This window comes from Dendrobates tinctorius, unplaced genomic scaffold, assembly GCF_039654945.1.
Source record: "Dendrobates tinctorius isolate UK_male_01 unplaced genomic scaffold, ASM3965494v1 ptg000257l, whole genome shotgun sequence".
Classification (NCBI taxonomy): Eukaryota; Metazoa; Chordata; class Amphibia; order Anura; family Dendrobatidae; genus Dendrobates; species Dendrobates tinctorius.
The window spans coordinates 1972732-1997863 of record NW_027361924.1 but is presented as its reverse complement, the minus strand read 5'-3'; the positions used below and the strand labels follow the sequence as shown (position 1 = coordinate 1997863).

Sequence of the window (25132 nt, the reverse complement as noted above, 5' to 3'; positions counted from 1 at the left end):
ATTGATCAATTATGAAATGAGTTGGCACAGAAAAATTGGACTTAAAAAGCAACATGAAGGCAGTCAAAAAAGGTGCAGATTCCCCTTTAAAGCCACCTGTTTGCGGCTGGAGATACAGAGGAGCCTTGTCTGAGGGATGACACCCGGTGATGAGCAGAGATGTCTCATTATTAACATGTGCGCTCAGTGATGGCCGCTCCTCTGTGCAGCCGCTCAGATGAAGAGGTGAAGACATGCTTTGTGTCAGGCCACATGTGGCCGCCCCTGGATGCCGCCTTCTGACCGTCCTTCATCAGAAAGTTTGTGATCTTAATCAGCAGAACGTTTTTTATTCTCAGATCAAAGCAGAAAGGAGACAGAGGCCTGGCCCGAGGCAGAGAGCGGGGCACAGAGTGTACAGTGTACACAGTGACTGCACCAGCAGAATAGTGAGTGCAGCTCTGGGGTATAATACAGGATGTAACTCAGGATCAGTAATGTAATGTATGTACACAGTGACTGCACCAGCAGAATAGTGAGTGCAGCTCTGGGGTATAATACAGGATGTAACTCAGGATCAGTAATGTAATGTATGTACACAGTGACTGCACCAGCAGAATAGTGAGTGCAGCTCTGGGGTATAATAAAGGATCAGCAGGGCAGAGAGCGAGTCAGGGAGCGGGGCAGAGAGCGAGTCAGGGAGCGGGGCAGAGAGCGAGTCAGGGAGCGGGGCAGAGAGCGAGTCAGGGAGCGGGGCAGAGAGCGAGTCAGGGAGCGGGGCAGAGAGCGAGTCAGGGAGCGGGGCAGAGAGCGAGTCAGGGAGCGGGGCAGAGAGCGAGTCAGGGAGCGGGGCAGAGAGCGAGTCAGGGAGCGGGGCAGAGAGCGAGTCAGGGAGCGGGGCAGAGAGCGAGTCAGGGAGCGGGGCAGAGAGCATGTCAGGAAGCGGGGCAGGAAGCGGGGCAGAGAGCGACTCAGGAAGTGGGGCAGAAAGTGAGGTAGAGAGCGAGTCAGGGAGCGGGGCAGAGAGCGAGGCAGGAAGCGGGGCAGAGAGCTAGGCAGGAAGCGGGGCAGAGAGCGAGGCAGGAAGCGGGGCAGAGAGCGAGGTAGAGAGTGAGGCAGAGAGTGGGGCAGAGAGCAAGACAGGGAGCGAGCAGGGCAGAAAGTGAGGTAGAGAGCGAGGCAGGAAGCGGGGCAGAGAGCGAGGCAGGAAGCGGGGCAGAGAGCGAGGCAGGAAGCGGGGCAGAGAGCGAGGCAGGAAGTAGGGCAGAGAGCGAGGTAGAGAGTGAGGCAGAGAGTGGGGCAGAGAGCAAGACAGGGAGCGAGCAGGGCAGAAAGTGAGGCAGAAAGTGAGGCAGGAAGCGGGGCAGAGAGCGAGGTAGAGAGTGGTGCAGAGAGCGGGGCAGAGAGTGGTGCAGAGAGCGAGGCAGGGAGCGGGGCAGAAAGTGAGGTAGAGAGCGAGGCAGAAAGTGAGGTAGAGAGAGGGGCAGAGCGATGCAGGAAGCGGGGCAGATAGCGAGTCAGGAAGCAGGGCAGGGAGCGAGGTAGAGAGCGAGGCAGAAAGCGGGGCAGAGAGCGAGGTAGAGAGTCAGGAAGCAGGGCAGAGAGTGAGGCAGGGAGCGGGGTAGAGAGCGAGGCAGAGAGCGAGGCAGGAAGTGGGGCAGTGAGCGGGGCAGAGAGCAGGGGCAAGGAACGGGACAGAGAGCAGGGCAGTGAGAGAGGCAGGGAACAGGGCAGTGAGCGCGGGGTGGGGCAAGGAACGGGCAGAGAGGGATAGTGAGGCAGGAAGCTGGACAGAGAGCAGAGCAGGGCTGGGAGTGGGGCAGGGAGCGGAGCAAGAAACGGGGCTGGGAGCAGGGCTAGGAACGGAGCAGAGAGTGGGGCAGAGATCAGGGCAGGGAACCTGGCAAAGACCATGGCAGAGAGCGGGGCTGGCTCATGTCCCCTGCCCAGCGTGCCCAATTGTCTTCTCTGCTCCATCTTAGGTCTTCATCATTAACCCCATATGTGGAGGAATGTATTAGTCCGAGCTTTTCATACCTATGGGATCATAAGTTGTCGTCCAGCTTTTCTGGACTCCCAGCTGTCAGTTTTGCACAGCTATGAATCCGGCAAAATAAAGTGGGTCATAAGGGTGCAAAAAGTAACCGGGTGTACACGAGTGAAGGGTGGGGATCGGGAGGATCACTGTGCAGCTGCCATATTTATGTCGCTGATGTTTAATGGGGTCTTTTTTTCTCTCGATTTCAGGGTCTTATTAAAATCCGAGGAGACAAATGCTGGAGAGATCTGACCTGCATGAACTATCACTATGAGGTCAGTACACGAAGAGCGGCCTGTTGTGAATTCGCTTTCTTGCCTACCTCTGGTTACTAGTGGAGGTAGTGGAGCTGGTCAGATTGACAGAGGGGTCGCGAGTTCTCTTTCTGGGCTCCCTCTGGTGATTACTGGAGGTAATGGAGCTGATCTGATTAACAGAGGCTTGCCACCTGATAATGAGGAGGACGATTGGAGATCTGGGGTTTCCGACTGGATTTAAGACAGCCGACTCCCTCTATCCCTGCTGGGGATTTTTTCCTGCTTCCTGAGGTCTTAGTTTCCAGCTCAGTCCCTGCATGCTCAGCTAAGTGTTCTTTTGTTATTGTTCACATTTCATCTGATTTTGTCTATTTCAGTTTTGTGCAGGTCAGCCAGCTCCGGCTGGGGCTGTGCTGAATCTCCATCCATATGTTACTGCTTGTACTAGTTTGTTTTTGTCCCTTATTAGATTGGCCTCTTTTTGCTCTGCTTTCAGAATATACCAGAGTGCTGATATAGTGGGCGAAGTCGTGCGACTTCAGTATTTTTCTATCAGACGTGTTGGACATTTTTTGCAGGGTTTTTTGCGTGATTGCAGCCAGTGTCTTTCCTGTCCTTTCTAGTTAGTGTGGGCCGCATCGTTTGCTCAGTCTATTCTCCTACCTGCGTTTGTGTTTTCATCGTGTCTCACCGACAATATTTGTTTGGGGGCTGTCTATTCCTTTGGGGTCTGCTCTGGGGCAGTTTAGATTTCCCCTTTTCTTGCTTTAGGCTTATTTAGCTCTCCGGTTGTGTTGAGGCGTCTAGGATCATCGTAGGTACGCTCCACAGCTACTGCTAGTTGTGTGGATAGGATCGGTGGTCTGCAATCCGCTTAGTTACGAACCTCTCTGGTTTTCTGTGGCTTAGCTTGGTCTTGCTCTCCTCCTCGGTGACCCAATCATAACAGTGTACACAGTGACTGCACCAGCAGATTAGTGAGTGCAGCTCTGGGGTATAATACAGGAGGTAACTCAGGATTAGTAATGTATGTACACAGTGACTGCACCAGCAGAATAGTGAGTGCAGCTCTGGGGTATAATACAGGATGTAACTCAGGATCAGTAATGTAATGTATGTACATTACATTACTGATTAAATTTGCTGATGACACAAAGCTAGGAGGGATAGCTAATACTAGAGAAGAGAGAGAGAGGATTCAAAAAGATTTAAATAAACTGGAGAAGTGGGCAGCAACAAACAGAATGGTTTTTAACAGGGAGAAATGCAAAGTACTACATCTGGGCAATAAAAATGGAAAAAGCATATATAGAATGGGAGGAATAGGGCTAAGTGACAGCACATGTGAAAAAGACTTGGGTATACTAATAGATCACAGACTGAATATGAGTCAACAGTGTGATGCAGCAGCAAAAAAGGCAAATGCAATTCTAGGATGTATTAACAGAAGCATACAGTCTAGATCACGTGAAGTCATTATTTCCCTCTACTCCTCTTTGGTCAGACCTCATCTGGAATATTGTGTCCAGTTTTGGGCACCACATTTTAAAAAAGACATCAACAAACTGGAGCAAGTTCAGAAAAGAGCGACCAGAATGGTGACCGGTCTGCAAACCCTGTCTTATGAGGAAAGGTTGCAGGATTTGGGAATGTTTAGTTTGCAAAAGAGAAGACTGAGAGGAGACTTAATAGCTGTCTACAAATATCTAAAGGGCTGTCACATTGTAGAAGGATCAACTTTATTCTCATTTGCACAAGGAAAGACTAGAAGCAATGGGATGAAACTGAATGGGAGGAGACACAGATTAGATATTAGAAAAAACTTTTTGACAGTTAGAGTGATCAATGAGTGGAACAGGCTGCCACGAGAAGTGGTGAGTTCTCCTTCAATGGAAGTCTTCAAACAGAGGCTGGACAGACATCTGACTGGGATGATTTAGCGAATCCTGCTTTGAGCAGGGGGTTGGACCAGATGGCCCAGGAGGTCCCTTCCAACTCTACGATTCTATGATTCTATGATTCTACACAGTGATTGCACCAGCAGAATAGTGAGTGCAGCTCTGGGGTTTAATATAGCATGTAACTCAAGATCAGTAATGTAATGTATGTACAGTCATGGCCAAAAGTTTTGAGAATGACACAAATATTAATTTTTACAAAGTCTACTGCTTCATTTTTTCTAATGGCAATTTGCATATACTCCAGAATGTTATAAAGAGTGATCAGCTTAACAGCAATTACTTGCAAAGTCAATATTTGCCTAGAAAATTAACTTTATCCCCCAAAACACATTTCAACATCATTGCAGCCCTGCCTTAAAAGGACCAGCTAACATCGTTTCAGTGATTGCTCCATTAACACAGGTGTGGGTGTTGATGAGGACAGGGCTGGAGATCAATCTGTCATGATTAAGTAAGAATGGCACCACTGGACACTTTAAAAGGAGGCTGGTGCTTGGCATCATTGTTTCTCTTCTGTTAACCATGGTTATCTCTAAAGAAACACGTGCAGTCATCATTGCACTGCACAAAAATGGCCTAACAGGGAAGAGTATCGCAGCTAGAAAGATTGCACCTCAGTCAACAATCTATCGCATCATCAAGAACTTCAAGGAGAGAGGTTCCTTTGTTGCCAAAAAGGCTCCAGGGCGCCCAAGAAAGACCAGCAAGCGCCAGGACCGTCTCTTAAAAGTGTTTCAGCTGTGGGATCGGGCTACCTGCAGTCCAGAGCTTGCTCAGGAATGGCAGCAGGCAGATGTGAGTGCATCTGCACGCACTGTGAGGCGGAGACTCTTGGAGCAAGGCCTGGTCTCAAGGAGGGCAGCAAAGAAGCCACTTCTCTCCAGGAAAAACATCATGGACAGACTGATATTCTGCAAGAGGTACAGGGAGTGGACTGCTGAGGACTGGGGTAAAGTCATTTTTTCTGATGAATCCCCTTTTCGATTGTTTGGGACATCTGGAAAACGGCTTATTCGGAGAAGACCAGGTGAGCACTACCACCAGTCTTGTCTCATGCCAACTGTCAAGCATCCTGAAACCATTCATGTGTGGGGTGGCTTCTCAGCCAAGGGAATGGGCTCTCTCTCAGTCTTGCCTAAAAACACAGCCATGAATAAAGAATGGTACCAGAATGTCCTCCGAGAGCAACTTCTCCCGACCGTCCAAGAGCAGTTTGGCGATCAACAATGCCTTTTTCAACATGATGGAGCACCTTGCCATAAAGCAAAGGTGATAATTAAATGGCTCAGGGAACAAAACAGAGATTTTGGGACCATGGCCTGGAAACTCCCCAGATCTTAATCCCATTGAGAACTTGTGGTCAATCATCAAGAGACGGGTGGACAAACAAAAACCTTCAAATTCAGACAAAATAAAAGCATTGATTTTGCAAGAATGGACTGCTATCAGTCAGGATTTGATCCAGAAGTTGATTGAGAGCATGCCAGGGAGAATTGCTGAGGTCCTGAAGAAGGGTCAACACTGCAAATATTGACTTGCTGCATTAACTCATTCTAACTGTCAATATAACCTTTTGTTACTCATAATATGATTGCAATTATATTTCTGTATGTGATAAAAACATCTGACAAACACAAATAAAAACCAGAGGCCAGCACATCATGTGAAAATATAATATTTGTGTCATTCTCTAAACTTTTGGCCATGACTGTATGTACACAGTGACTGCACCAGCAGAATAGTGAGTGCAGCTCTGGGGTATAATACAGGAGGTAACTCAGGATCAGTAATGTAATGTATATACACAGTGACTGCACCAGCAGAATAGTGAGTGCAGCTCTGGAGTATAATACAGGAGGTAACTCAGGATCAGTAATGTATGTACACAGTGACTGCACCAGCAGAATAGTGAGTGCAGCTCTGGAGTATAATACAGGATGTAACTCAGGATCAGTAATGTAATGTACACTCACTGGCCACTTTATTAGGTACACCATGCTAGTAAGGGGTTGGACCCCCTTTTGCCTTCAGAACTGCCTCAATTCTTCGTGGCAGAGATTCAACAAGGTGCTGGAAGCATTCCTCAGAGATTTTGGACCATATTGACATGATGGCATCACACAGTTGGCGCAGATTTGTCGGCTGCACATCCCTGATGCGAATCTCCCGTTCCACCACATCCCAAAGATGCTCTATTGGATTGAGATCTGGTGACTGAGGAGGCCATTTGAGTACAGTGAACTCATTGTTATGTTCAAGAAACCAATCTGAGATGATTCGAGCTTTATGACATGGCGCATTATCCTGCTGAAAGTAGCCATCAGATGTTGGGTACATTGTGGTCATAAAGGGATGGACATGGTCAGCAACAATACTCAGGTAGGCTGTGGCGTTGCAACGATGCTCAATTGGTACCAAGGGGCCCAAAGAGTGCCCAGAAAAAATTCCCCACACCATGACACCACCACCACCAGCCTGAACCGTTGATACAAGGCAGGATGGATCCATGCTTTCATGTTGTTTACGCCAAATTCTGACCCTACCATCCGAATGTCGCAGCAGAAATCGAGACTCATCAGACCAGGCAACGTTTTTCCAATCTTCTACTGTCCAATTTCGATGAGCTTGTGCAAATTGTAGCCTCAGTTTCCTGTTCTTAGCTGAGAGGAGTGGTACCCGGTGTGGTCTTCTGCTGCTGTAGCCCATCTGCCTCAAAGTTCGACGCACTGTGCGTTCAGAGATGCTCTTCTGCCTACCTTGGTTGTAACGGGTGGCAATTTGAGTCACTGTTGCCTTTCTATCAGCTCGAACCAGTCTGCCCATTCTCCTCTGACCTCTGGCATCAACATGGCATTTCCGGCCACAGAACTGCCGCTCACTGGATTTTTTTTCTTTTTCGGACCATTCTCTGTAAACCCTAGAGATGGTTGTGCGTGAAAATCCCAGTAGATCAGCAGTTTCTGAAATTCTCAGACCAGCCCTTCTGGCACCAACAATCATGCCACGTTCAAAGGCACTCAAATCACCTTTCTTCCCCATACTGATGCTCGGTTTGAACTGCAGGAGATTGTCTTGACCATGTCTACATGCCTAAATGCACTGAGTTGCCGCCATGTGATTGGCTGATTAGAAATTAAGTCTTAACACACAGTTGGACAGGTGTACCTAATAAAGTGGCCAGTGAGTGTATATACACAGTAACTGCACCAGCAGAATAGTGAGTGCAGCTCTGGAGTATAATACAGGATGTAACTCAGGATCAGTAATGTAATGTATATACACAGTGACTGCACCAGCAGAATAGTGAGTGCAGCTCTGGGGTATAATACAGGATGTAACTCAGGATCAGTAATGTAATGTATGTACACAGTGACTGCACCAGCAGAATAGTGAGTGCAGCTGTGGAGTATAATACAGGATGTAACTCAGGATCAGTAATGTAATGTATGTAGACAGTGACTGCACCAGCAGAATAGTGAGTGCAGCTCTGGGATATAATACAGGATGTAACTCAGGATCAGTAATGTAATGTATGTACACAGTGACTGCACCAGCAGAATAGTGAGTGCAGCTCTGGGGTATAATACAGGAGGTAACTCAGGATCAGTAATGTATGTACACAGTGACTGCACCAGCAGAATAGTGAGTGCAGCTCTGGGGTATAATACAGGAGGTAACTCAGGATCAGTAATGTAATGTATGTACACAGTGACTGCACCAGCAGAATAGTGAGTGCAGCTTTGGGGTATAATAAAGGATCAGTAATGTAATGTATGTACACAGTGACTGCACCAGCAGAATAGTGAGTGCAGTTCTGGAGTATAATAAAGGATCAGTAATGTAATGTATGTACACAGTGACTGCACCAGCAGAATAGTGAGTGCAGCTCTGGGGTATAATACAGGATGTAACTCAGGATCAGTAATGTAATGTATGTACACAGTGACTGCACCAGCAGAATAGTGAGTGCAGCTCTGGGGTATAATACAGGATGTAACTCAGGATCAGTAATGTAATGTATGTACACAGTGACTGCACCAGCAGAATAGTGAGTGCAGCTCTGGGGTATAATACAGGATGTAACTCAGGATCAGTAATGTAATGTACAGTATATACACAGTGACTGCACCAGCAGAATAGTGAGTGCAGCTCTGTAATATACTACAAGATGTACAAAAAGTAATGACCCCAGGAATGAATCCTGTAAGTGTAGATGAGCTGACTTTGATTTAATTGACACACTCATCTCGGCTTCATCTCTCTGCATTAGTTGCTGTGTGTGGAATTTATGACCTGGCACAAATCTGCTATTTCATCCTGTTTTATGGACCCCAGGTACCGTCCTGGGGCTGTGCTGTCCTTTGTGTCCCTGTGGGGGGCTCGTCTTATGGAGACATAATGGCGACATTAATGTGCTGACGTTACAGGGCTGTCATGTGTAATCAGGACGTAGCCGCGACCATGGGGCAGATTATAATGTCATCGGGCCCCATGTAGTCATGTAGAGTACCCAGGATTGGAGGGAGGGTCCCTTTAAGACCGTCCTCATCATCAGAAAGCCTCAGTCGTCTGTCGGTTTCCCTTGATTTCAGACTATTGCAGATTTAGTTGGTTTTATGGCGACTTCACCACTGATCACTGGAGTTCCCCAAAGTTAGGTGTAAAAAGGAGGAAATAAATAGAAATTTGCCCGGGGAATTTGTGATTAATGGTAAGAAAAATGTATTCCCGTCATGGTGAAAAGTGCGGCCCCAGAAACCGCCCCGGCCCCTCGCTGATGTCTGAGATTAGCGCAAGTGGCCATCACTTACTGTAAGAGGAAATGTGTAATGTCTAATATCTATCTATCTATCTATCTATCTATCTATCTATCTATCTATCTATCTGTCTATCGCTATATATCTACTGTTATTTTTTGTACTCACATAGCGCCATTAATTCCACATCGCTTTACAGACATTATCATCGCTGTCCCCGATGGGCGCACAATCTAGATTCCCCATCCGTCTTTATAGTGTGGGAGGAAACCGGAGAACCCGGAGGAAACCCACGCAAGCACGGGGAGAACATACAATCTCCTTGCAGATGTCGTCCTTGGTGGGATTTGAACCCAGGACCCCAGTGCTGCAAGGCTGCAGTGCTACCCACTGATCACCCATACAGTGCTAGATACTATCCACCGTGCAGTGCTAACCACTATGCTACCCTACAGTGACAACCACTGACCCATCATACCGTGCTAACCACTGAGCCACCGTACAGTGCTAACCACCGAGAGCTCTTTATCTCTATAGCTTCATCTCTCCTTTCTCTGTCTTCCTTACTTTTTCTCCTCTTACTCTCTCTTTTCTCTCTCCTCCCTTACTCTTTCACTTCTTCCCTCTTTAACTCTCTTCCTCTCTGTCTCTTCTCCTCTCTTTACGTCTTTCTTTTCCTCTGTCTCCCTCTCCGTAGCCTTCTATCTCCATGTCTTTCTTCATCTTTCTCTCTGTCTCTCTCCCTTCCTCTCTTTTTCTCTCTCCTGTCCTCTTTTTATCTCTATTCTTGTATTTATCTTTATCCCTCTTTCTTTCTTTCTTTCTCTTTTTCTCCTTTTCCCTCTTGCTTTTTTTCTCCCACTTCTTCTGTCTGTCTTTCTCACTCTTCCTTTCTGTCCCTCTATTTTGCTCTGTTTCCTTCTCTTTCTCTTTTTCCTCTGTCTTCCTCTTTCTCCGTAGCCTTTTCTCTGTCTCTTCTTTTATTTACCGTATCTCTATCCCTATCCTTCTTCTCCTTTTTCCTCTCTCCGTGTCGCTGTTTGTCTCTCCCTTCCTCTTTGTCTCTTTCACTCTTCCTTTCTGTCCCTCTCTCTCTTCCTGTTTCTTTCTCTTTTCCTCTGTCTCCATCTTTCTCTGTAGCCTTCTCTTTCTGTCTCTCTTTCTTTCTTTTTCCCTGTCTCCCTCTTTCTCTGTAGCCTTCTCTTTCTTTTCTCTTTCTTTTCCTCTGTCTCCCTCTTTCTCTGTAGCCTTCTCTTTCTTTTCTCTTTCTTTTCCTCTGTCTCCCTCTTTCTCTGTAGCCTTCTTTCTTTTCTCTCTTTTTCCCTGTCTCCCTCTTTCTCTGTAGCCTTCTCTTTCTGTCCCTCTCTCTCTTCCTCTGTCTCCCTCTTTCTCTGTAGCCTTCTCTTTCTGTCTCTCTTTCTCTGTAGCCTTATCTTTCTGTCCCTCTCTCTCTCTTCCTCTTTCTTTCTCTTTCTTTTCCTCTGTCTGCCTCTTTCTCTGTAGCCTTCTCTTCCTGTCTCTTCTTCTTTCTTTCTCTTTTCCTCTGTCTCCATCTTTCTCTGTAGCCTTCTCTTTCTGTCTCTCTTTCTCTCTCTTCCTCTGTTTCTTTGTTTCTTTTCCTCTGTCTCCCTCCTTTTCTGTAGCCTTCTCTTTCTGTCCCTCTCTCTCTTCCTTTGTTTCTCTTTCTTTTCCTCTGTCTCCCTCTTTCTCTGTAGCCTTCTTTCTTTTCTCTTTCTTTTTACCTGTCTCCCTCTTTCTCTGTAGCCTTCTCGTTCTGTCCCTCTCTCTCTGCCTCTGTCTCCCTCTTTCTCTGTAGCCTTCTCTTTCTGTCTCTTTCACTGTAGCCTTCTCTTTTTGTCCCTCTCTCTCTCTTCCTCTGTTTCTTTCTCTTTCTTTTCCTCTGTCTCCCTCTTTCTCTGTAGCCTTCTCTTCCTGTCTCTTCTTCTTTCTTTCTCTTTTCCTCTGTCTCCTTTGTTCTCTGTAGCCTTCTCTTTCTGTCTCTCTCTCTCTATCTCTTCCTCTGTTTCTTTCTCTTTCTTTTCCTCTGTCTCCCTCTTTTTCTGTAGCCTTCTCTTTCTGTCTCTCTCCCTCTCTTCCTCTGTTTCTTTCTCTTTCTTTTCCTCTGTCTCCTTCTTTCTCTGTAGCCTTCTCTTTCTGTCTCTCTCCCTCTCTTCCTCTGTTTCTTTCTTTTTCTTTTTCCCTGTCTCCCTCTTTCTCTGTAGCCTTCTCTTCCTATCTCTCATCTTCTTTCTTTCTCTTTTCCTCTGTCTCCCTCTTTTTCTGTAGCCTTCTCTTTCTGTCCTTCTCCCTCTTTTCCTCTGTCTCCCTCTTTTTCTGTAGCCTTCTCTTTCTGTCTCTCTCCCTCCCTTCCTCTGTTTCTTTCTCTTTCTTTTCCTCTGTCTCCTTCTTTCTCTCTAGCCTTCTCTTTCTGTCTTTGTTCCACTGTTTCTTTCTCTTTCCTTTTCCTCTGTCTCCCTCTTTCTCTGTAGCCTTCTCTTTCTGTCCCTCTCTCTCTTCCTCTGTCTCCCTCTTTCTCTGTAGCCTTCACTTTCTGTCTCTCTCTCTCTTCCTCTGTTTCTTTCTCTTTCTTTTCCTCTGTCTCCCTCTTTTTCTGTAGCCTTCTCTTTCTGTCTCTCTCCCTCTCTTCCTCTGTTTCTTTCTCTTTCTTTTCCTCTGTCTCCCTCTTTCTCCGTAGCCTTCTCTTTCTGTCTCTCTCCCTCTCTTCCTCTGTTTCTTTCTCTTTCTTTTCCTCTGTCTCCCTCTTTCTCCGTAGCCTTCTCTTTCTGTCTCTCTCCCTCTCTTCCTCTGTTTCTTTCTCTTTCTTTTCCTCTGTCTCCCTCTTTCTCCGTAGCCTTCTCTTTCTGTCTCTCTCCCTCTCTTCCTCTGTTTCTTTCTCTTTCTTTTCCTCTGTCTCCCTCTTTCTCCGTAGCCTTCTCTTTCTGTCTCTCTCCCTCTCTTCCTCTGTTTCTTTCTCTTTCTTTTCCTCTGTCTCCCTCTTTCTCCGTAGCCTTCTCTCTCTGTTTCTCTTTTCATCCTTTTCTCTCTCCAGCACGACCACATGAAGCGCGCGGTGTCGGTGCGGCAGCGTTTTCCACCTTTTCCCCTCCTTTCATCAGTGACAGCAGCAGCGCCGCCCTGTCATCTCCCCGTCCTCATCCGGCAGCTCTCAGGCAGCAGCGATGGCTTCCAGGTGACGGTCAGATAATCAAATCAGCTCCTTTGTTGCCCTAAGCCGAGTCCTGGAATGCAAATCTTTATGATGCAAATCTCGCCGCCCCGTGGACCCGAGCAGAGGAGTTTGCATATAAGAACCGAAAATACACAAAAAAACTCCGCAGGACAGCTACACATGCAAAACCTGCCACCAAGTGTCATTTTCATGGGGCAGAACATGTCGTCATGTCTGACGTCATCTTCCCTCTGGGAGCTCAGGACTGACAATAAACCCCAAATTTTAAGATTGTGGTCCGGAGTCGGCTGAGGACTGTGAAGCGCGCGGTGTCGGTGCGGTCACACGGCGCCGGTCGTATTCCTCTTTATCGTTACTTCCCTTCTTACATGTGGGTTTTCTCAGACTATATTGGTTTGATGGAATAAAGAAATGCGACCTCCGAGATAAATTCCCCGGCTGCTGCAGAACATCATTACGGCTGGTACGGAGCGACAGTAAAATGCTTCAGATTTGGTGATCAGTGGGATCCCGGCGATCACACTTCCCGTCCGGTGAGATCTCGATAACTCACCCTAACCCTATAACAGAAGAGGAGCGAATCGATGCCCAGGACCCAGGCCCAGCGGCCCCATCAGTTTTCGGATCTCGGCCGCCTCTTCTGATTGGGGCGTGATATAATGATGGTGGAATGTAGGAGGTAATTCACAGATCTTCCATCCAGCGGCCACAAAATAATTCAACTTTTTGCCATGACGGCGTAAAATGAGCATGCCGCAATCGCATGGGTGTCGAAAGGGACAGCCCCGTCCGTCTCCAACCTGTTAGATGCCGCTGTCACGATTGACAGCAGCATCTAAGGAGTTGAACCGCTGCAGTCAGGACCCCATAATGTGCGCACCTATGGTTGGAAATCTGGTCCAAGTAGAGCCCCCCCCCCCAGGCAGTGGACCCCGATATTTAACTTGTGGCACATAATGACTCTCTGGGGGACTGTCGATAAAGCCGCTTTTTTCCGGAAGCCCTATTTCTGTTCGCCCCCCGTAACCTTCCGACACAAGACAATGGAGCGAGAGCCGCCGTTAATGACCGTTACCCCCCAAATCTGGTATTTTATTAAACGCAAATAACGCGTTTCGGAGGGGGGAAAAAAGAAAGTTGCACAAACATGGAAAGCAGTCGCCTTCCGTCCCCCCTCCGTAACTCGGAAAATAAACTCCATCTGGGGGAACTTAATTAAAATTACAGATCCCTTTGTTATTGTTATATATCTTCAAAGTGCCTTGATGTCTGCAAATCGGCGGCCGAGGGGTTAACCCCGTCGTATTAAAAGCCTCGTTCTTAATTAGCCGTCTTCTCATAATTGCTGGCAGGAATGGAGGCGCATGCTGAGTTACACTGCGCCGGGGCTAATAAGACCAACATCTTAAGAGGTTGTAATTACTCAAGATACAGCCGAGATCCGACTCCCGGCAAAGGATATCTGCATCCTGGTGTCGGCAGCGCCATCAGTAGACGGCAAGAATCCGCTCATCCAGATTCATTATTACACATTCATGGAAAAAAAAAACAGAATTTGGAACAGCGCCCCTCTCGTGTACAGGTTGCATGCGGTATTGCAGCTCCACTGATGTGAATAGGGCTGAACTGTAATACCGCACTCAGCCTGAATGCAGAGTGGCGCTCTTAATAAAAAAAAAAAAAAGAAAGAGACCGGTCATGTTTTTCTGTTCCTGGGAAACACAGAAACTTCCTGACCATTAAAGGGGTTGTGAAGAGTTACTAGCAATTTTCACTTATGTAATTGATAGGTGGCATGCAGTAAGATCAGTGGGGGTCTGACTGCTAGGAACCCCACTAGGTACAAGACCTGGGGTCCTAGTACATGTTTTTTTAGCTCTTCTGCTCCTGTCGCTGCCAGAGGTAACCGAGTGCTGACTTCTGAAGCAGTAGCTCTAATGCTTGGCCTCTGTTTCATGATACCTGACCCCCTTTTGGCGATCAGTTGGGGTCCCATCGATCAGACCTCCACATTGATCTAGCATCTATAAACTATCCAGTAGATAGGTAAAAATTGGTAATAAACCGATACAGCACTTCCCACTACTAGGTTGTTTTTGGTCCTACCCTCATGTGACCACTGCAACCAATCACCGGCCTCAGCAATGGAATATCAATGAACTATTTAGAATATGGTCACTGGAGAACAGCTAGTGAAGTCTGGTGGGGCAGCAGGAGCGCTGGTGGATATATGGGGTCATTAAATATTGTTTTATTATTTTATCACACAAAAAAATGATATTGTTGCTACCTGCAGACACCACTAGAGGGAGCACAGTGCATACACTGAACTCAGCAGTCATACAGAATGTGGTGAGCTCCCTCTAGTGGCAGCATGGAATATCCAAAAGGAAACCGCTGTATATTTAGGCTGATTGGCCATTCAGGGCCCTGGAAAAGCTGGGTAATAATCAGAGAACTGGAAGTGCACATTTATTAGTAGAAAATTTTGCAATAGTTTTTTTTTTCCATATCCCGTTAGCAAATTTATAAGAAGGCCTTAAATGTAAAATATAACGGCACGAAGGAAAAAGCCGGCGCGCTCCTCCCGGGCATGTTACGTGGTCATCACTCCTGGATAATAACCTTTTCCATGAAGTGCAAGAGAAAGACAAATTGTACCGATTAACACTCATTGAGGCTGATTGGAGCGCGGCTCGCGACGTCTGATCCGGATTTCTGGAAGGAGTTTTTTTTCGTCAGACCATCCTGAAGCAGTAAAACCTCAGACCTGCATGTAAGCAATTAACAAGCGGCTTCCCGTGCAGGACGGGCGCACAGGCAGGAACGCTGGCAGATAAATGTCAACATGCCATCAAAACCTTATTACCCGGAGTCTGGAGTTTGTATTCAATGCTCAGCTTTATAGAACTTTATAATGGTCCGCTGAATCCTTAATGGATCCCAGGTGCGGACGGCGCACAACTGTTTGCTGATTGGAGACGCGGCGACTAAAAATCCGCCGGGCGAAATGTACTAAATGACGCATTGTGGTTATGTAACTTGTTCATATAGAACTACTCTGATTTAGTCACAGCCAGAGCTGCATTCAGAGTTCTGCTCAGCTCGCATCAATGCTTTAGCTCCACCCTTCTTTCTGACATGTGATTTCATAACTCGCCTCCCACAATGCACTGCTGCCTGATAACAGCCTATCAGAATTCTGGGGGCCACCCAAGTGCTATGGGGCTGGTGGGTTAATCCCGCTTTCGGCCTGCTTCTCTAAATATTTGTCGAATATATATAAAATATATATATAGCAAAAAAAGGAGGATTTCTGTGCAGCAGGCACTTGCTCCATACCACTCTCCGGTAACGTGTTTTGATTCGAGTTCCCTCTGTTTGCATCAGTTTAACTCCTTTTAGATGCCACAGTGAACAGCGAGCACGGCATCTAACCGGTTAGTCCCTCTGTCACCCTGATTAGACCTCTGTATTTGGAAAAAATTAGGAGGATTTCAATGCAGCTGGCGCTTGCTTCATACCACTCACAGGTAATGTCTGTGATTGGAGCCGCCTCTGTTTGCATCACTTTAACTCTTTTAGGTGCCACAGTGAACAGCGACCACAGCATCTAATCGATTAGTTCCTCTGTCACCCTGATTAGGCCTCTGATTTTGGCAAAAATAAGGAGGATTTCTTTGCAGCAGGCACTTGCTTCATACCACTCACTGGTAACATATTTGATTGAAGCTCCCTCTTTTTGCATTGGTTTAACCCCTTTAGATGCCACAGTGAACAGCGACCACGGCATCTAAGCTGTTTGTCCCTCTGTCACCCTGATTAGGTCTCTGCAGTGTGATCGTGGGATCCCAGTAGTTTGATTAGTGCCAGCCAGACGTTCCCAGGTTTCCACATACTCCCCTGACACTGACCGATTATGTAGACAAAACTCATGAACCCCTAACTCAAAATAAACTAGGACCAAAGCTGCAGGGATTGTGTCATCTACCCATGTGACCACCGGGGCCAATAATTTGTATATACACTGATATATGGAAATGTTTTATGGTATAAAAACTGTGGGGATAATAATGGCAATAAAAAAAGACCGGAGTCTTTAGAAAAAGATAGGCATGTCTAAAAGATGTATTTTAGGGCACAACTAAAATTATGGTAGTTGGAAATTATTCTGATTAACTGGGGTAGCAAATTCTAGAGAAGTGGTGCAGCACAAGAGAAGTTATGGAGAAAGGAGTGGAAGGTTCGATTGTGGAGGATGTTAGTCTTAAGGTTCCCATACACATTAGACTAATGTCAGCCAAAGCCACCAATGTCAACAGTCTAATGTGTTTAGGGGTGCCGACAGGTGATTGTTGGAGGGGAGATAAGGATCCGGCATGACCAATTTTGGACTGCCAGTCCTTTTCTTAAGCCCTCGCCAGTGATGTCCTTCCGGTAGTGGCTCTATTATAGAGAACACAGGAATGTTTGGCAGAGAGCGGGGGGAGAGTTAGGCGAAATAGCTGCCGGCCAAATGAGCAATCTAAAGTGTATGGGGTGGACTTCACATCATTAGTAGAGCGGAAAGCTTGGGTCGGGTGGTAGACCAGGATTGAGGGAGGAGATCATAGAATCATAGAATCGTAGAGTTGGAAGGGACCTCCTGGGCCATCTGGTCCAACCCCCTGCTCAAAGCAGGATTCGCTAAATCATCCCAGTCAGATGTCTGTCCAGCCTCTGTTTGAAGACTTCCATTGAAGGAGAACTCACCACTTCTCGTGGCAGCCTGTTCCACTCATTGATCACTCTAACTGTCAAAAAGTTTTTTCTAATATCTAATCTGTGTCTCCTCCCATTCAGTTTCATCCCATTGCTTCTAGTCTTTCCTTGTGCAAATGAGAATAAAGTTGATCCTTCTACAATGTGACAGCCCTTTAAGTATTTGTAGACAGCTATTAAGTCTCCTCTCAGTCTCCTCTTTTGCAAACGAAACATTCCCAAATCCTGCAACCTTTCCTCATAAGACAGGGTTTGCAGACCGGTCACCATTCTGGTCGCTCTTTTCTGAACTTGCTCCAGTTTGTTGATGTCTTTTTTAAAATGTGGTGCCCAAAACTGGACACAATATTCCAGATGAGGTCTGACCAAAGAGGAGTAGAGGGAAATAATGACTTCACGTGATCTAGACTGTATGCTTCTGTTAATACATCCTAGAATTGCATTTGCCTTTTTTGCTGCTGCATCACACTGTTGACTCATATTCAGTCTGTGATCTATTAGTATACCCAAGTCTTTTTCACATGTGCTGTCACTTAGCCCTATTCCTCCCATTCTATATATGCTTTTTTCATTTTTATTGCCCAGATGTAGTACTTTGCATTTCTCCCTGTTAAAAACCATTCTGTTAGTTGCTGCCCACTTCTCCAGTTTATTTAAATCTTTTTGAATCCTCTCTCTCTCTTCTCTAGTATTAGCTATCCCTCCTAGCTTTGTGTCATCAGCAAATTTAATCAGTTTACCCTCAATTCCTTCATCTAAATCGTTGATAAAGATGTTGAACAATACAGGGCCCAGGACAGAGCCCTGTGGTACCCCACTTGAGACATTCTTCCAACTGGATGTGCAGCCATTTACGACCACTCTTTGGGTCCGATCACTAAGCCAGTTATGAATCCACCTAACAGTTGGATATAGGGCCTTGCTGCATGGTGGACAGCTTTGTATGGGAGTGTGATAAGTTTATATTGCATTGTATAGCGGCAGACTGTAGTAGTTTGGGCCCACCAGAGAAAATTATTTTTGGAGCCCACCATGCATAAGTGGTACTAAAAGCAGAGTCTGCCCTAATCTTTATCTCCTGTCCTGTCAAGTTGATAATCGGGGAATGAGCAATTCATAGGAATGATTCTTCCCAACTATTGACTTCCAGTAATCGCTTGACAAATCAACAAAACGCAGCTGGATAACCTGTGCAATGACTGGCACACGGTTGAGGCATCATTGTAGCTGCTGGATAGAAACCTTTGTCTGGCTGCCTCAGAATAGATTGGAGAGTGAAGACTTTAGTGATGGGCACATGCTCTGCCACTTTTCCCTTTTGATGGGAGTCCTTTTCGCCAGACCCCTAGCGGTATACATACTAGGAGCAGATGGGTAATAAGTTGTGATCTTCGTTCAACCTCTCAAGTTTCAGGCGCAAGATGCCATCATTTGATCCCCCTGACCGGAAGAGATGGTCGAGCATTGACGTCTCTCACTTATGTTCTGTTACGTCTTTAGGTTCTATATAAAATCGGCGTTGGTATGGTAACCAGTCCCAGAAAGTGTAAGAAAGAAATGAGCACTTTATATAACGGAGGGTGACCACAGATGCCCAATGAGTCCTGCGGGGGGACCGGTCACCGATCGGACACTGACGGCTTCTACGGTCTATACGTCACCAGTGAGTAAGTAAGTGACCCCCTCCCAGTCATTATGGGGTTATTGTACGTGCTCGGGGTCCTATAGGTTGATCACTTCATCCTTGGTCGTAATCAGTTCTTCCAGGAGGGATATGGCAGCCGTGGCCGGGAGCCTGGGACTGTCATGGTGGAAGAGAAATTAGGGCCCTTGCTGATGTGCGGAGACAGCGTCTTGTCGAGCAGTTAATTGACACAACAGACGCCCGGGGGCTATATTTTTAATTACGTCAGTGCAAATTCCACAAGATTTGGGATCTATTGTTGCTGCTAATTTTCTGTCCGCCCCCCCGCTGGGCTCCCATCTGCAGCCCCCTAGCAGCTTGCATTCCCCTCTGTGAAGCTTGCGGAGCTTCTTCTACCAGCCCGGCCATCTTCCTACGCTGGCAGTCACCACTCGTGAGCTGCCGTCTGCTGCTGCGGGCGCCTCGTATTGCAAGCGTCCTTAGATTGTAATTTTATTTAGTGATGGATTTAAAAAAATTGCCCTAAGTTTTTTTTTTTTTATTTTTAGACCCCGATCAATCACCCCAACCATACATTAGTAAAATTAAAATTTTCCAGAGATCGAAAAGTAAAAGCTCTGCTCTCTCCCAAGAAACAGTGCCTCCCTTGCTCACAGGTTGTGTGTGGTATTGCAGCTTAGTCCCATTCACTGTTTTAGTTTTATAATGGCAGGCGGGAATGCTTGTTAGTGGATATATACCATAATTGTGCCCAGTCCGCCCTGTACACACTTATCTAGTACTGATTGGGTAAAGGCATCCGGGGGTTGCTTATCCCCCACATGTGCTCACATGTCAGCGCTCACAACATCATGCAGCCATTAACATCACTGACCCCGCTGTCTGCCCCTATAATCAGCCCCGCGGAGCAGAGAAACAACAATCCTACTGACCCGGGCTGAGCGATGTGTCAATAATCGCATCAGTCCTTCTCTGGGTCTGGTATAAGGATGACCTGCAGTACCAGCAACGGCCATAGACAAGAGCGGCACTGTGCCAGGAAGAAAGAAAAAAGCCAGTCTTATCGTGCCCCTATTACAGAGCCAGTCATATCGTGCCCCTATTACAGAGCCAGTCATATCGTGCCCCTATTACAGAGCCAGCCATATCGTACCCCTATTACAGTGCCAGTCATATCGTGCCCCTATTACAGAGCCAGTCATATCATGCCCCTATTACAGAGCCAGTCATATCGTGCCCCTATTAGAGAGCCAGTCATATCGTGCCCCTATTAGAGAGCCAGTCATATCGTGCCCCTATTACAGAGCCAGTCATATCGTGCCCCTATTAGAGAGCCAGCCATATGGTGCCCCCATTACAGAGCTCACCATATAGTGCCCCCATTACAGAGCTCACCATATAGTGCCCCCATTACAGAGCTCACCATAGAGTGCCCCCATTACAGAGCTCACCATAGAGTGCCCCCATTGCAGAGCTCACCATAGAGTGCCCCCATTGCAGAGCTCACCATAGAGTGCCCCCCCATTGCAGAGCTCACCATAGAGTGCCCCCATTGCAGAGCTCACCATAGAGTGCCCCCATTGCAGAGCTCACCATAGAGTGCCCCCATTGCAGAGCTCACCATAGAGTGCCCCCATTGCAGAGCTCACCATAGAGTGCCCCCATTGCAGAGCTCACCATAGAGTGCCCCCATTGCAGAGCTCACCATAGAGTGCCCCCATTGCAGAGCTCACCATAGAGTGCCCCCATTGCAGAGCTCACCATAGAGTGCCCCCATTGCAGAGCTCACCATAGAGTGCCCCCATTGCAGAGCTCACCATAGAGTGCCCCCATTGCAGAGCTCACCATGGAGTGCCCCCATTGCAGAGCTCACCATGGAGTGCCCCCATTGCAGAGCTCACCATGGAGTGCCCCCATTGCAGAGCTCACCATGGAGTGCCCCCATTGCAGAGCTCACCATGGAGTGCCCCCATTGCAGAGCTCACCATGGAGTGCCCCCATTGCAGAGCTCACCATGGAGTGCCCCCATTGCAGAGCTCACCATGGAGTGCCCCCATTGCAGAGCTCACCATGGAGTGCCCCCATTGCAGAGCTCACCATGGAGTGCCCCCATTGCAGAGCTCACCATGGAGTGCCCCCATTGCAGAGCTCACCATGGAGTGCCCCCATTGCAGAGCTCACCATGGAGTGCCCCCATTGCAGAGCTCACCATGGAGTGCCCCCATTGCAGAGCTCACCATGGAGTGCCCCCATTGCAGAGCTCACCATGGAGTGCCCCCATTGCAGAGCTCACCATGGAGTGCCCCCATTGCAGAGCTCACCATGGAGTGCCCCCATTGCAGAGCTCACCATGGAGTGCCCCCATTGCAGAGCTCACCATGGAGTGCCCCCATTGCAGAGCTCACCATGGAGTGCCCCCATTGCAGAGCTCACCATGGAGTGCCCCCATTGCAGAGCTCACCATTTAGTGCCTCTATTACAATGTCCTCCCTTACAGGATGTTCCCAGACTGCTCTCACCTAGCGGCCACCACTGAGTCCTTTATGCTGTTACTCCTCGCGGCCTGTAGCCGACGTCACAGTGTTGTAGATTTCTCCCACTAATCGGGATAATCCTTCTAGTTCCCCTTCGAAGCCACTTAATCAGCTCTTCACCCACAGCGTCTAATTGGTTTTTAGCTCATTGATCTGGCTCGTTAAGCCGCGAGGATACAGAATCACCTTCTCCAGTTCCAGGCCTGGAATCCCTGGCTGCCGTAAGCTGGAGATGGAGACCCTCGCTGTAGCTGTATTGTTTCTGAATTTTTGGGGGTATGTATTAAATCAGTTTTCAAAGTGGCAAATTATGGTCCAAATTGGGTCGATGACGCCAAACGCAAGTAGTTTCAGTTAACCCCCATTTTCCGACCTGCTGGATGACTCTTTCAGAAGATCTTCCCAGACATTTTGACTTCCAACTTTTTTCTTTGTGTATTGGAGGCGTATGCTCTTCTATTTGACAAAAAAGTCTCGCCAAGAGACAAACATGAAGTTTTTGTCTTTTTTTCTGCATTTGTTTAATAGATTGTTTTATTATACCCTGATTTATAGAGGTTGTCCCAACTTGACAAGTTATAAACTATCCACCGAGCCATGGCTCAGCATTAAAATTCACCAACAGGACAGGGATAATACACACAGTGATGTCACAGTACAGGGACAATGCACACAGTGATGTCACAGTACAGGGATAATACATACAGTGATGTCACAGTACAGAGATAATACACACAGTGATCTCACAGTACAGGGATAATAGACACAGTGATATCACAGTACAGGGATAATACACACAGTGATATCACAGTACAGGGATAATAGACACAGTGATGTCACAGTACAGGGATAATAGACACAGTGATATCACAGTACAGGGATAATAGACACAGTGATGTCACAGTACAGGGATAATAGACACAGTGATGTCACAGTACACGGATAATACACACAGTGATGTCACAGTACAGAGAAAATACACAGTGATGTCACAGTACAGGGGTAATACACACAGTGATATCACAGCCCAGGGATAATACACACACAGTGATGTCACAGTACAGGGATAATACACACAGTGATATCACAGTCCAGGGATAATACACACACAGTGATGTCACAGTACAGGGATAATACACACAGTGATATCACAGTCCAGGGATAATACACACACAGTGATATCACAGTACAGGGATAATAGACACAGTGATATCACAGTCCAGGGATAATATACACACAGTGATGTCACAGTACAGGGATAATACACACAGTGATGTCACAGTACAGGGATAATACACACAGTGATGTCACAGTACAGGGATAATACACACACAGTGATGTCACAGTACAGGGATAATACACACAGTGATATCACAGTACAGGGATAATACACACAGTGATATCACAGTCCAGGGATAATATACACACAGTGATGTCACAGTCCAGGGATAATATACACACAGTGATGTCACAGTCCAGGGATAATATACACACAGTGATGTCACAGTACAGGGATAATACACACAGTGATGTCACAGTCCAGGGATAATATACACACAGTGATGTCACAGTCCAGGGATAATATACACACAGTGATGTCACAGTGCGGGGATAATACACACAGTGATGTCATAGTACGGGGATAATACACACAGTGATGTCACAGTGCGGGGATAATACACACAGTGATGTCACAGTACAGAGATAATGCACACAGTGATGTCACAGTACAGAGATAATGCACACAGTGATGTCATAGGACAGAGATAATGCACACAGTGATGTCACAGTACAGGGATAATGCACACAGTGATGTCACAGTACAGGGATAATACACACAGTGATGTCACAGTACAGAGATAATGCACACAGTGATGTCACAGTACAGAGATAATGCACACAGTGATGTCATAAGACAGAAAATGCACAGTGATGTCACAGTGCAGAGATAATGCACAGTGATGTCACAGTACAGGGATAATGCACACAGTGATGTCACAGTATAGAGATAATGCACAGTGACCCATTTAGGTCCCCATCAGGAGTAATGTCCTCTATTGTGCCGTTTTTCACAAAGAAAATAAATTCTCACCAGTCCTTCGTCCCCTCTGCGTCTTTTCTGCACATGTGGTCTGTAGGCACTGCAGACCCCTTGAAGAATGTGGCGCAGTTCAGGAGGCCAGCAGTGTCAGCTCTATTGCGTGTCCTTGGAGCTGACATCGGTGTGCTGGTCCTGAGCAGTGAGGTCATAAGCCTCCACGCCAGATCCCCGATGTCAGCTGCTGGCCTCTGCCATTGGTATCTCTGAGCGACAATACATTCAATTGAATGTGGGTCCCAGGATCGCTTGGAGACCCCACTGATCAGCAGGTTATCACCTGTCGTGTGGATCGGTGAGAAGTATCTTGCTAGGTTGGGACACCCCCATATTTCCCAAATGAGAACCAGACATTGTCCAAAAAGTTTCCCGGTAATTTGGTTATCGGGACGCTTCTTCTATACGTTCTGCTGGTGTGTGCCAGGAGGAAAGAATAGGACTAGTGCCATGCAGGAACATGGCACCATTGATTTCCATCCACATGCCATGTTACCGGCACCAAAAAAATGGTAAACACAAGTTATCTATATGTCTGTGTGCCCCGCAGTCGTGTGCATGGGGCTGACCCCTCGTCTGAGCAAATAAATCACCTGGCAGCCCCATTATATGTAGAATCGTAAAGCTCTGCCGGCACAATGGGCGCCTTTGTCTTCCACTAATTTAATTTATAGCTCGGACTTTCTGAGCAGTAGCAAACAAAAGCTGACATATTATACGCTCCCCTCCAAAACTGGCACAGGACCCAGTAACCTACATGGGACATTAACTGCTTCACTGCATCCAGAGTTCAGCCGTGTCCCGATACTGGAGCCAACAACGGGATCTGTCATTACTCGTAGGGAAGCGCTCCAAAAACGATAGATAGCCGGGACAGCATGGCGGAAATCTATCCACAGCTTGTCTGTGACCACACAGGGCTATCTAGTGTCACCCAGCCCTGAAATATATAATTATACCAGAATTATAGTAGTTATATTCTTGTACATAGGGGCAGTATTATAGTAGTTATATTCTTGTACATAGGGGCAGTATTATAGTAGTTATATTCTTGTACATAGGGGCAGTATTATAGTAGTTATATTCTTGTACATAGGGGGCAGTATTATAGTAGTTATATTCATGTACATAGGAGCTGTATTATAGTAGTTATATTCTTGTACATAGGGGGCAGTATTATAGTAGTTATATTATTGTACATAGGGAGCAGTATTATAGTAGTTATATTCTTGTACATAGGAGCAGTATTATAGTAGTTATATTCCTGTACATAGGAGCAGTATTATAGTAGTTATATTCTTGTACATAGGGGGCAGTATTATAGTAGTTATATTCTTGTACATAGGGAGCAGTATTATAGTAGTTATATTCTTGTACATAGGAGCAGTATTATAGTAGTTATATTCTTGTATATCGGGGCAGTATTATAGTAGTTATATTCTTGTACATAGGGGGCAGTATTATAGTAGTTATATTCTTGTACATAGGAGCAGTATTATAGTAGTTATATTCTTGTATATCGGGGCAGTATTATAGTAGTTATATTCTTGTACATAGGAGCAGTATTATAGTAGTTATATTCTTGTACATAGGAGCAGTATTATAGTAGTTATATTCTTGTATATCGGGGCAGTATTATATTAGTTATATTCTTGTATATAGGGGCAGTACTATAGTAGTTATATTCTTGTACATAGAGGCAGTATTATAGTAGATATATTCTTGTACATAGGGGCAGTATTATAGTAGTTATATTCTTGTACATAGGGGCAGTATTATAGTAGTTATATTCTTGTACATAGGGGACAGTATTATAGTAGTTATATTCTTGTACATAGGAGCAGTATTATAGTAGTTATATTCTTGTACATAGGAGCAGTATTATAGTAGTTATATTCTTGTACATAGGGGCAGT

General features: G+C 46.4%; 1 protein-coding gene across 2 annotated transcripts in view; it reads left to right on the top strand.

Annotated features, from left to right (window-relative positions):
• LMF1 (lipase maturation factor 1) overlaps window positions 1-25132 on the top strand; it is a 229513-nt gene that overhangs the window by 71625 nt on the left and 132756 nt on the right. The window contains exons 5-6 of one of the 2 annotated variants that reach the window (XM_073558439.1): window positions 339-428; window positions 2227-2292. In XM_073558439.1, the coding sequence (XP_073414540.1) occupies window positions 339-428; window positions 2227-2292 (156 nt within the window). The remainder of the gene's footprint in view (window positions 1-338; window positions 429-2226; window positions 2293-25132) is intronic. The other variant, XM_073558440.1, reaches the window with a different exon arrangement.